The 12,522-nt window shown below is 35.0% G+C and overlaps 6 protein-coding genes across 7 annotated transcripts; 3 read left to right on the top strand and 3 right to left on the bottom strand.

Annotated features, from left to right (window-relative positions):
• Positions 1 to 551: 551 nt before the first annotated feature.
• AT1G76220 (hypothetical protein (DUF241)) lies at positions 552 to 1,596 on the top strand. Its single transcript, NM_106272.2, has one exon. The coding sequence runs from the start codon at positions 672 to 674 to the stop codon at positions 1,440 to 1,442; it is 771 nt and encodes a 256-aa protein (NP_177749.1). The 5' UTR covers positions 552 to 671; the 3' UTR covers positions 1,443 to 1,596.
• A 1,379-nt stretch (positions 1,597 to 2,975) lies between these two features.
• AT1G76210 (DUF241 domain protein, putative (DUF241)) lies at positions 2,976 to 4,022 on the top strand. The gene has a single exon (NM_106271.4). The coding sequence runs from the start codon at positions 3,090 to 3,092 to the stop codon at positions 3,768 to 3,770; it is 681 nt and encodes a 226-aa protein (NP_177748.1). The 5' UTR covers positions 2,976 to 3,089; the 3' UTR covers positions 3,771 to 4,022.
• A 199-nt stretch (positions 4,023 to 4,221) lies between these two features.
• Positions 4,222 to 5,761, bottom strand: AT1G76200 (NADH dehydrogenase ubiquinone 1 beta subcomplex subunit). Its single transcript, NM_106270.3, has 4 exons — positions 5,515 to 5,761; positions 5,153 to 5,198; positions 4,992 to 5,048; positions 4,222 to 4,477 (listed from the first exon to the last, which is right to left on the bottom strand). Exons 1-3 carry the CDS (start codon positions 5,619 to 5,621, stop codon positions 4,992 to 4,994), a joined length of 210 nt encoding a protein of 69 aa, NP_565128.1. The 5' UTR covers positions 5,622 to 5,761; the 3' UTR covers positions 4,222 to 4,477.
• A 390-nt stretch (positions 5,762 to 6,151) lies between these two features.
• AT1G76190 (SAUR-like auxin-responsive protein family) lies at positions 6,152 to 6,913 on the bottom strand. The gene has a single exon (NM_106269.2). The coding sequence runs from the start codon at positions 6,745 to 6,747 to the stop codon at positions 6,376 to 6,378; it is 372 nt and encodes a 123-aa protein (NP_177746.1). The 5' UTR covers positions 6,748 to 6,913; the 3' UTR covers positions 6,152 to 6,375.
• A 527-nt stretch (positions 6,914 to 7,440) lies between these two features.
• AT1G76185 (NADH-ubiquinone oxidoreductase chain) lies at positions 7,441 to 8,647 on the bottom strand. The gene is made up of 2 exons (NM_106268.3): positions 8,363 to 8,647; positions 7,441 to 8,022 (listed from the first exon to the last, which is right to left on the bottom strand). The coding sequence occupies exons 1-2, from the start codon at positions 8,473 to 8,475 to the stop codon at positions 7,815 to 7,817; spliced, it is 321 nt and encodes a 106-aa protein (NP_565127.1). The 5' UTR covers positions 8,476 to 8,647; the 3' UTR covers positions 7,441 to 7,814.
• A 2,393-nt stretch (positions 8,648 to 11,040) lies between these two features.
• ERD14 (Dehydrin family protein) lies at positions 11,041 to 12,309 on the top strand. 2 transcript variants are annotated; one of them, NM_001198479.1, is made up of 3 exons: positions 11,041 to 11,563; positions 11,651 to 12,079; positions 12,246 to 12,296. In NM_001198479.1, the coding sequence occupies exons 1-2, from the start codon at positions 11,315 to 11,317 to the stop codon at positions 11,957 to 11,959; spliced, it is 558 nt and encodes a 185-aa protein (NP_001185408.1). In that variant the 5' UTR covers positions 11,041 to 11,314; the 3' UTR covers positions 11,960 to 12,079; positions 12,246 to 12,296. The 2 variants fall into 2 exon arrangements, with proteins under 2 accessions (NP_001185408.1, NP_177745.1); NM_106267.4 differs by having other exon boundaries at positions 11,045 to 11,563; positions 11,651 to 12,309.
• Positions 12,310 to 12,522: the final 213 nt, after the last annotated feature.

The following is a 12,522-nucleotide window of genomic DNA, read 5'->3' as shown; positions in this document are numbered from 1 at the left end:
TATTGTTTCTTGTTGGTTTCGTATTTCCGCAGCCCATCCAAGGTTGCCGCACATGCAATCAGTATAAGCAACTGAAATTTGGAAGTAAGATCATTTCAGGTTTTTATCGATCCCCCCTCAATATTTGGTCTTTTTCTGTTTAACTATTACATTGATACCTAGAGAAGAATTACTGCTCATCATGTTGTTAAATCAAGGTAATACAAAAAAAAGATATTCAGGAGAGACTTCACATATTTACCTAAATAAAATGTACAAAATAATCAAGAAGAAATTATCCGTGTGAATGTTATTGTCCATGATGATCTTGCATGAAAATCATTTGCTAAGCAGCATGTTCACCTATGTGATTAATTGGTTGTTTCAGCCATATATGAATATTTAATGCCAAGCCAAAAAAAAAAAGAGGGAAAATTTATCATGAAGGAGAAGAGTGTAGATTTGTCGTTAGACTGTCGGAAGAAACTTAATTGCAACAGCCAATTCCAGCCTGTATCTATATTCGTCGACCTATTGACTTACCTCTACGTGCAAGTATATGTATATTCAAACTTAATCATGCATGTACATAGAGACACATACATATATATTGGTGAGAGTACGTTTTAATGAGAAGCTAAACCTTTTCATTCGTTGACTATACATTATTATCTCTATAGAGTGAATCAGCCATGGCTTGTACTTCATCATCTGGTGCACACGTGCGTTCAACAAGCTGGTCCGAAGACGTTAATCCTCTGTCTCGAGCCATCGAAGATCATCTTCTGTTACTAAAGAAAAGACCAGAGTCCGCTCGTCGGAAACTTGGAGTTTTAAAGAATCTGTACGAGGTTGTCGAAGTTTTCCTCCGTTTTCAAACGACTAAAACTCAAAAGTCTTTCACAGGATTTGAAGATGTTTCTGACGGATTCATCGAGGTTCTTGATATCTGCAGCACGATCAGAGACGTTCTGATGGAGATAAAGGAACAAGTCAGGGAACTCGAATCAAGCTTGAGGAGGAGATTGATCAGAAGCAAGTCAGGAGAAGATCAAGAAGCTTTCGTGGCGCGTGAGACAGACGCGTACGTGTTTAAGAGAAGAGCACTGAGCAGAACCATCGTCAAACAATTGAAGAAAACAGAGGAGAAGATGAGGAAGAGGAAGAGAGATTGTGGAGATGTCATTAATGTAATGAAAAGAGTTGAAAAGACCAGCTTTGATGTTTTGGTTTCTTTGTTGATTGAGGTAGTGACGAAGGATCAGAGAGATCAAAAGAAAGGATCAAGGAGAGGAATTGTGTCGAGGATTTTTAATAAGAAGAATCAAGAAGTTGATGTGGATGAGCTGAAGAAGTTGAGAGAAACAGAACATGAGATTGAAGAAACAGAGAAAGAGTTGGAGTGTGTGTATAAGAAACTGTTGAAGACAAGAGTTTCTTTTCTTAACATGCTTACTCTTTGAGATTGTATAGATGTAATTTTGTTCATTGTGAAGTATTGTTGGCTTTAGTTTAGGCAAAGTCTCTCAGATCATATTGATCTTTAGAACTTGTAAAACTTTGTGTGCAGCGTTCTTAAATCATATTCAAACGATTACTTGTCAAGAATACGAGTTCGAGATAACAATTATCAGCAGATCACTTCAGTACTCTATGAATATTTCATAAGTTTATAGTTATACAATCATGAGACTGATGAGTGTATCAGTTTTCTTATCAGAAGTTGTTGCAAAACAGAGTAAGGATGAATTTGAGATAATGGGCTTATTAATTGAGTTTCATGGGCTTTATTTTATGTTTGATGGGTTGTTTGCAAAAAAAATAGCTAAAGAAATTACGCAATAATGTCTTATTTTCTCTGTGTGTTTTTATAATCACGCAATAATGTCTTCTTATTTCTCTTTTTTTAATCACGCAATAATGTCTCTACATGATGATGACAACAGAGAAAATATAATGCATGGTTGATTATTCGTTATAATTAGTAGCTATACCTTCCAAACGGGAAATCGAATAATAAGATTGCTGCACTAACAACATAATAAAAATGAAAGCATTTCAGCATTTGGAGTTGGAGGGATATGAATCTAATTATATAATTTGTGGGAAGATATTAATTTGTTGAAAATAACCTGAGATATAAAGATCTTAAACATAAAATCTAATCCAGGATGTATTCATGCGTCGAGCCGTCGAGGTGGTTACCTGATTGATAGAGAAATTAGACATATAAACATATATGTATTAATGTATGCGTATTATTACTGTCCACGTTATAGAAAAGGTATATTGGTATTTGTGTGAAACTGTGAATATTTCGCTTGTCCAGAAACATATATTGAGAGGTTAACACGTAACACAATGTCACAATCGCATGTATTGCCAAAGATAAGTTCCGGTTTTAAAATGATTATTGATCATATATTCATATTGATCAAGTAGTTACCATTATTTGTTTTCTGTTACTGTAAGACTTATATTACTTTCTTGTTGGTAATTAATATATCCATTTAACTTGATACATAAAACATATCTGACAAACCCTTAACATAATATTTAAAGTCTGATCCAAAATCTAAACATTTCTCATCTCATTTAATATTCGTCCGTCTGTTCCAAATTGTTGCAATTTACCAACACAGCCTGGCACCGTCGCTCGTGCATGCATGGTATATAGTATATAATTAAACCTTAAGACTATATATTAGAATAAAAATCTTTAAAACTATATATTATAAATTGAAAATCTAAACGAATCCACAATGTACCCTAATCCACGAGTGCCTCTTACGTACAAAGAAGGTTCCTTGTGACATGTTTTGAATCATTTAAATCATTGTTTTGATAATACCTCCAAAATGAGCTGTTCCCCGGATGTCCCACGTCCGTACAAAAACCCAAACTTGGGAACCTTCATCGTACTTTCCCTCAGATCCTTCTTAACCTCTATATATAATCTCATTCTTACACACATTCAATATATCTCTAATCTTCGCTTAAAACTCTCAAGAAGCCCTAAAAACCATTCACAATTACATCAAAAAATACCTTTTCAAATTCTTTTTTTACATTCATAAAGCTAAGTATCTCGAATAGATTAAGATCTATCTATGGCTCAGATTAACTTTGAGGGTTTGAGAGAGCTACACGACTGCGTAAACTATCTCCTCCATCACTGTCCGAAAACAAGAGAATCTCTGTCTCAACAAGGACAAGAGAAATGGACGGAACAAGTTTCAGAAGCTTCATTGAGGATGTTAGACATCTGTAACGTATCCAAAGATGTGATGACGCTCGTGAAACACAGCTTGCAAGATCTACAACTGACTCTACGTGGCAACGAATCATCTGATGTCAACGAGAAGATAGCTGCGTATAATCGGTATAAGAACAAGCTCAAGAAGGAGACACTGAAATGCTTAAACTGTTTGAAGAACATGAAAGGAAACGAAGGAAGAGTGGCCATGCCAATAGAACAGAACCTTCTGTTTGTCACAGAAGTTTTGAAGGAAGTGAGAAGAGTCGTTGTGACGATGGTTGAGTCTTTGTTCTCACTTGGTTGTATTCCTTGGCTAGAGAAGAGATCGAGCAAAGGGTCTTTGTCTTCGATCTTTTCCATTCGGTCTTCCTATTTGTTAGATGATGAATGGGACGAGACTGCGGTGCAAAGCGCGACTACGAGGTTGGAGGCGGCGGAGATTACTGTAGTGGAGCTTGAAATAGAGTTGGAATCTATTTTCCGGCGATTGATTCAGACGAGAGTTTCACTTCTTAATATTCTCACCAACTAGATAATATATGATATGTCCGGATCGGTTAGGTTTTGCTTCAAGCGGACATGTTTAGTTAACATTAAATAGATTGATTTGTAAACTTATTTTCAAGTTTGCAACATCAAATTCTTTTATTCTATATAATTTATTTTTTTACCCGTTTCCTAAACTGGCTACTTGGATTAAAGACTTGAAGTTGAAGGCACACTTTTTGTCTTCACCAAAAATAGAGTCAAAATGAAATTGTTATTCAAGTAAAATTTGAATTATAGATGTTTGTTTATTTATTCACAATTCATGTTGCTAGAATAGACATTTTCAATTTGATGATTTTGCATATTTTTTTTGGTTTTCAGATATAGTTATAAAAACCATTAACAAATTCAGTTTCGTAAGTGTTAATTTGTATACTTAACACAGCGAATATAACTAATTTCTAGTGTTTCTTTGTAATTCGTATCATTGGAGGCTGGATCTAAAAACACGAATCTCGCAATGCGTTTTATTTCAAATTAATTTGTTGACAGCAAAATAACAACATGATCAGGAAGTGCAACACACAAGTAGTAACTTAAAACAGAAGCAGCAAGTCTTACAAAGTTGTGTACAAAAACAATTCACGTCTTCTTCACAGTTCTCTTTATTTCGACATATGAAGCTGAAAATTAAGAAAAAAACAAGAGACGATCCTTTTTTCGTCATGATCTTCAAAGGTTCAGTGAGACCTAGCAGCAAAACCCAAAACCAGATTAGTGTCAAGTAGTTTGAGCAATGCTTATATGGTTACATGAAAGGTGAACTCGAGGATAACTACAAATCATCAATGTCTAAACAAAGAGAAAACTCAAAACATGTACCACTAAACTAATAACAAACATTCACAATAAAGGCACTCAATTTTCATTCACTCCCGAGAGTTTCAATGATTCATTCTAGTAGATATAAATCAAGAACATCCTATAGAGAAGTTAAAGATCCTCTAAACTTTCACCACTTGTATGAACCAAAACCAGATCAAAGCTATCATCTTTCTTCAAAACCAACTAGATAGCAGTTAACAAGAGATCTTGTTAGTAAGTGACAACTTAGAAATGCTACTCTACATTATGCATAGACATTAGCTTCATTGAGGAATTGCTATACGGTATAAACAATAATGCGTGTTTACTACGAAAAAGGAGATTTTTTAATCATCTTTCTTAATGATTCCATCGACAATACTACTAGTAAAGACATTACCTAGTGATGATCTCCGTGACCGTGATCACCATGACCATCCCAAGGGTGCCTCCATCCCTATCCATTGCCAATAGCAAGATCAGATTCAGCCACCACGAAAGATATTAGGACCAATAAAATTTACAAAAGCGAGACAAAGATAAAAAATGAAAGAGTTTTACCATAACTACAGGACCATCTTGCTTTGCCCTGTACAGAATCCAGAACCTGAAAATACCAAAAATTGAGTTTTTAAGATGTGAATGCTAGGGAAAGTTAAAACCTATGTGCGATTACTTCTTCAACCATTCTCATCGAACTGAAATTGACATAAGCAATATCTGATTCAAATTAACATCTACCTGATTAGCTCCGATACTAATTTGACAAATCCAATTTTTTGATTCAAATGGATTCTATATACAAAATTCCTCAGATGATCAATTAGCCCAAAATCCCCATGGCGAGATCTAGCTACGATCGAGATTAGCTAGGTCCCAAAATCAAAAGCGAATTAGGTGAAAGAGAGAAATCAGAAATGTACCACATAACGGCGCACAAGCCTTTTCCGGTGACGGTGTGCCAAGTCTTGGGAGTGTGGACAGTGACTCCCTTGTAAGTTATACCTCCGCCATGTCCTCCTCCACCCATTATCTCTCTCTCGAAACCCTAGATTCCCCGATTCGCACTTCAATTTCAGACCGAAAAAGCTTTCTTTCTCCTCAGCTTTGACAATTTACTACCTGAGATTTGATTCAACCATGTGAGTCGTCACTTTTAGTAAGGCCTCAATTAAAAGGCTTAGGCCCAATTTAAAGACCAAAGGCCCATTTCTATATCTGTTTCTTTCACAATGTTTTCTTCCTTTTTGGGCCCTTTAAGAAGTTTGGATACATGAATTGAATGTTTTGTAGATTTTGTAAGAGTTTTTGGTTTTTGTTTTCCAAAAACTTATTTTCATACCAATCAAGATTTTAAAATTTTGGTTTCCCTACAATTTAGAAAAATTATTTTCTTGTAGTTTTCCATTCATGATTTTAGTTTTTTAGTTCTCCTAAAATTTAGGAAATCTAGTTTTTACTCAATCAACGTTATTTTTCTCAAAAACCAAAAACCAATTTTTTGGGGTTTTTGAAACAAAAATATAATAATAAAAATCTGAAACTAAAATCTAAAATCTATAAACTAAAATCTAAATTCAAAAACTGAATCCAAAATCAGCATCCATTCAGGGCCTATAACTTCGTCCCAAATCGTTGTTTTAACCGTCAAAAAAAGACTCAAAATCAAATGATGATACTGTATCATTGATACATTACAATAATTAATTTATTACAAGATCATGTTGGTATACACAAAATAGAACAACCCTTCTCCAAAAAAAGTTAACAATTACTCCAAATGGTTAGGAAACTAATGACTGAAGCTGGCTCTGTCCACGAAAGAGAGAAGAGATTGAAGCTCCCTTGCAGGTGCTGCTCGTGGAAGACTTCTCCACATCATCATAATCATGGGACATGCTCCTTCTCACAAGCATGATGATGTGATCCATTAAACTTCCATCGCAAGGAACTTTTAAAGGACCATCAATGGTAGTCCCAAACTCATCCTCAGCCATTTGCAATAGCACCTGTAACATCGGATGATTCAGATAATCCAATGGTAAAACGAATCTCTTCCCTTCGTTCGTGTACACAGCGAAGTGCCCTTTCTTCCTTCTTCTCCATTTCTCCATCAATTCGGAGAGTCTAATCCCTTTAGAATTTAGTTTCTTCATATGATTTTTGTGTGTGTGTTACTTCGGCTTTGATAGTTTCGTTGCGTATGTATCTGTCTGTATGCAACCTTAATTAAATGCCTAACTGCTTCTCTATATATATAGCAATATATGGACCAAACTGTGGATTTTGATGTGTGTGGAGGGAAAAGGATGTTCGTGCTTATTTGATTGTTTTTAGTTGCTTTTCAAATTTGTCCACAAATTGGATCACGACCACTCGTGGAGTTATGTACTGACCTTCTACAAATATCTAGAGATTTTCGATCTTTCTAATTATTTCCGTTTCAAAACATGAATTACGACTAAATGCAATTATCTTGGTTACTAACACACTTGTTTTTGTCATTGTCATTAATGAACTTTGACAAAGCTATATCACCATGTAGACAGTATCTCATTATTTGGAAATTAAGTTAATCAAATCAAGCTAAGCTAGTGTATTGACAGACCATAACATTACAAATAATACTAACTATTACCACTTTTTCTTTAACAAGATACTAAAGTAGTTGCAGAGCGCAAAGGTAATGATAGAAACATGTGAGCGTTTCGAGCAAGTTGCTTGCTACTTTTCATTTTATAGTTCTCTCTTCTACTTTCATGAGTGTTCGTTGTTTTTCTTTTTCTCGTCACATGAAAATCCTGCAAATCATTTTTTAAAAACTTTTTACAGCCAACAAATCTAAATCACTTCATCATGATATTAAGTGTAACATAGATAGATGGAAAAACTATCTTTAATCACAAAACGCTCAAGTTAACAATCCGTGATCGTGCCTAGGAAAAATAAAGCAACCTCCCATACTACTTTATACAGGAAAACAACCTTTACAGCACTTTTGTTCTGATTTGTCTAAGCTAAGCCTTGAAATTGCAGTCCCTGGTTTCATATCTCAAGTTCAGGTCGATTCTTCAAAGGACAAAAGCGATGCGTCCCAGAGTCAGTCTGAGCTTAGCTGTCATCTTCATCAATGCATATGGGCACAAAACTCATGCCAGAGAAGAGTTGTGGTTTGGTTGTGTGAGAAGATAAACGGTTCGCAACAGCTCAATGGTTTCGGTCTTTACATAGAGAGAGGAAGAAGCATCCTTCGCTTCTTCTTCCTAGCATGTCTCACTTGCTTTGTGATTTTCATACAGAGGAGTAATAGTAAGGTGACACAAAGCAGGATAAAAGCAAGTTGCAACCGCCTGAAGTACAAGGATACAGCTGAAAACACCACGAGTGCTAACATCACTAGTTCCCATATGACAAAGACTACAACATCAACCCTGAATCAAAAGCAAACGAAACGAATAGCATAAGTACCACTATAGAATGTTCATTGTCAAAATTTAACAATAGAATCCAGATTGCAACAGAGTCGATAAGAATGAAAAGTGTATGTCAAATTGTCAAAGATGGTTCAACGTGGACAAGTCAAAATTATAGTTCCTTGTGTAGGATTCACATAGATATCCAATGTTCAACGACAATCCCTTAAAAGATGAGAAATTTACGGTTCCAATTGAATTAAATATCACAAAGTACAATTTTTCAAATACAACTCTAAGCACGCAGCTCCAAATCACAGCAGATTAAAAAGGAAAGGATAAGCCGGAGATCTCTAACCTGGAGGAAGAGAAATTGGAGGTGGAAGAGAAGAAAGAAACGGAGGCCCAATCATGCTTTGATCTAATCTGATATTCCCTGAGCTGTTCTGCTAGATTCGATCTTGTTATCATCGCTTCTTCTCCACCAAGTCCCGATCACAGTCCCGATTCGACGAAGAGCTCAAGAAGCGTTTGAGAATCACGAGATGTAGGAAAAATCTATCACCAACATATAACTAGAATCTAGAAATCCAAAACAATGGAAAAACAAAATCTGTGAATTGGAAAATTTCGCATCAAAATTTTACAGCGACGAAACGGTGTCCGATTCGTTAGGAATTCGGCGAACGTTGCGTGGACTCTCTCGGTGTCAACAACCGGGTCGGGTTATAGATCCGATCTGGATTCTTAAGCCCATTTTATGGGTATTGGGCTTTTACCGTTACTCTTTTGTTTTGAGTTGTCATCATATATGAAAACTTTGTTCCGATGCCATGAAATTTGGGCTTTTAAGAATCATGAAAACTTTGTTCTAACAGAAATAGAAACATCAAAGAAAAAGAAATAAAACAGCGATGCATCGATTGATTCTCATGTCCCACCAAGTAAAGCGAGTGCTAAATATTGTTGAATATTCCTGATTTGACCACAATAAGGAAAATATCACGCCCATAAAACTCAGACGGGCGGTGAAAAAGAAGAAATCGACAGAAGAACAAACGCATGACGTTCATTACTTAGCACTAATCTGAAACTTTCGAATTATAGTATTTGATCCATATGTATTCTACGTTTTTCAGAAAACTTTGTTCAGATATCTCAAACTTTCGAATTAATTAATATTATTTTAAAATCTATAGTTTAGTTGTGAATTCTAAGTGTCGGCTACAATTTGTCGGTTCGCTATCACCGAAAACATTATCCAAAGAATAAGTTAAGAGCTGAGCTTCGGTGTATATGACAACAAGAACCAAAAAGACGAATAAGTTAGTATTGAAAAAGATAGGTTTGTTTGATATGTGTGTTGATACGTCACGGTTCGTGCTACGTCTTTGTTAAATTTAGAGACCAGAGATTACTGATGTGGCACGTCGGTTCATTTTTTTTATTTTAGGCGAATTTTAAGAGATGATGCATTTACCGATTACCATCTGTCCTTCATTAATATTTTTAGTATATCTTTTTCAATAGGTCGAAAATGACATCCCACACATTAACATATTAATTCATAAGAAATCCAAGTCATCTTATGCTCATTTGTCTACTCATGATTTCATTATCTACATCTAAGTTTATCTTTAAAAACTGCATGAAAACATAACCATTTACGTTGAAAAAATACATACACAAACCCTTTTCCCATAAACGAGATTACGAAAGATTGTTTTATGTGCCCCAAAAATGGTAAACAAAAGATGATGCTAACTTTCTATTCGTTCTAAAATCTAAATCTTTAGTTTTAGTTTGTTTATGTCCACGATCATTTCTTTGATAATACTTTTGGCGGATTCACAAGCGCAAATTACCCGTCTTATTGTAGCATTAGGACTAAAAATGAGATCCGGTAGCATTGCAACAACACCTTCCTAATCGATTGAGCCAATCGGACTTATATTACTTGTTGGATTTGTTTTTTTTTTTGTTTAGAGTATCCAAGATCATGTATTTACAATTTCAAAGATCATGCGTTACTAGATTGGCCTCTTCAACATGTTTAGTGAATAATAAGTTAAAATAACACCTAATCGTTGAGGATTCATAGCGTGATAAGAATTAAATAACCAAGTTCTTATTGGTTTGTTTGTATTTTGTAACGCATAGAATAGAAGAAAGAAAAAATAAGGAACGTTATAAATTTCTAAAAAATCATCATTTCTTCTCGAACAAGCTTGTTCCAGCGTGGCACTAGTCAATAAGTCAAGTGGACCCACGTAACCGACATCACGTCTTTTACGCCAATCAGTACATACTATTGGGTCCTACAAAAGGACAACTTCCCATGTTATATTGACACGTTTTAAGATGTAATTGATTAATCTAAATTTCTCTCTGACTCTTTTCTTTGTCTACATCCGACGTTCCATTTCTGACTATGAGCTCCGTCGTCCGATTTGCGCTAATGCTTGACACGTGTCTTCCAATCTATGGTGCATTAAATTGTTAATCCTTTCAAAATCTGTAATCCATTTTTGGAATTTGCAAGATGGTTCCTATATTTGTGAATATATATATATATATAAGAAAGCCCGAAACTTTAAGAACAATAATTTATAGGGACATCCCATTCTTTAAAATCTCTTTTGCGTTGTCAAAAATAAATTATTTTTGCTTTCAGAGGAAATGAAAAAACATTTTTGCTTATTCCATATTATTCTTACTCTATTTAAAGTTTGAATCAGTTTTCTTTAACTTGATAAACCGATCATTGAACTACAAAGTCCACATAACAAGTATTAAAACAAACAAAAAAACTTATGAAAGTCTAATATTTAAATTAAAAACAGTACACGCCTTGAACAAACCATTTAGTTTGTTTTCACTACTTTTGAAAAAAAACTATCTAGTTGCCATTCTTATCCATTATTTTTTATTCCACTAAATTGATATCAGATCACGTAAGCAAACTATTAACAATTAATTAATGAATTCTTCTTAATCCAATATAACTTTATCTAATTAACAGAAAAATGATAATTAACGTGGGGACGAAGGAGAAGATGCCATAAAAAGCGGGTCATTTTGTAATTTCATATAATTAGATATATGTTTTTAAATTGCAAAAAAAAAGTGTACAAAGAGCGTGAAATCCGCGGTGGCTTGGACCCCTCCCGAGTCCTCAACACTATATAACACACTTTCTTCTCTAATCTCCATCACCTCTTATTTTCATCTGCTTTTGAATTTCAAACCTTCACATAAAAAAAATACTTTTGAATCCGTGTTTCATTCATCGAATCTTTTTCCGATAACTATGGCTGAGGAAATCAAGAATGTTCCTGAACAGGAGGTGCCAAAGGTAGCAACAGAGGAATCATCGGCAGAGGTTACAGATCGTGGATTGTTCGATTTCTTGGGAAAGAAGAAAGACGAAACAAAACCAGAGGAGACTCCGATCGCTTCAGAGTTTGAGCAGAAGGTTCATATTTCAGAGCCGGAGCCAGAGGTTAAACACGAAAGTCTTCTTGAAAAGCTTCACCGAAGCGACAGTTCTTCTAGCTCCGTAAGTTTAGATCTGATCTGTTGATGATAAACTATAACATGATCGAATGCTTTTCTTATCTAACTATATGGGTCTGAATTTATACAGTCAAGTGAGGAAGAAGGTTCAGATGGTGAGAAGAGGAAGAAGAAGAAGGAGAAGAAGAAGCCAACTACTGAAGTTGAGGTAAAGGAGGAAGAGAAGAAAGGGTTTATGGAGAAGTTGAAAGAGAAGCTTCCTGGACACAAGAAACCTGAAGACGGTTCAGCCGTCGCTGCGGCACCGGTGGTTGTTCCTCCTCCTGTGGAAGAAGCGCATCCAGTGGAGAAGAAAGGGATTCTTGAGAAGATTAAGGAGAAGCTTCCAGGATACCACCCTAAGACCACCGTAGAGGAGGAGAAGAAAGATAAAGAATAAGAAGATTATCATTAAAGATATTAAGAATAATGATGGTTGATTTGCTTTGTTTTTTTTTTTTTTTATTGTGATGATTGATCATCTTTTGCTTTTGTGATGTGTAAGTTTGTTGGCTTTTTTGTTGATTACAATTTCTTATTTTCTCTTGTATATGGTTTTTAAAAACAAAAGATCTCAAGGTATTTTAATGGTATGAATATTTTCATTTGATTAAGTGATATGGATGATATAATTTTATGTATTGATAATCTTCAACTATTGCTCAAAGCCGTAAACATGACCCCAGTTTGATTAGCATTCAAGTTCGTATGTAGGAAATTAAATGCGTTGGTATAGAAGAAACATGATCGTGTATACTCTTCTTTTTAGTGATTGATTTGGCATTGCGGTCGACACAACTACTCAAAACGTGTAAGAAAATGGACCAACTTAGATATTTTTGTAGACCAGTTGACGTAACGTTTCCCTAATATGCTAGTTATGATAAGATCACATATTCACATGAGATCCAGCTAATCACAAAACATTTCCATTAATGGACCACATCCTTAGTTAATAATGTC

This window comes from Arabidopsis thaliana (assembly GCF_000001735.4).
Source record: "Arabidopsis thaliana chromosome 1 sequence".
NCBI classification, from domain to species: Eukaryota; Viridiplantae; Streptophyta; class Magnoliopsida; order Brassicales; family Brassicaceae; genus Arabidopsis; species Arabidopsis thaliana.
The sequence above is the reverse complement of the archived record's forward strand: the minus strand, read 5'-3'. Positions and strand labels throughout refer to the sequence as shown.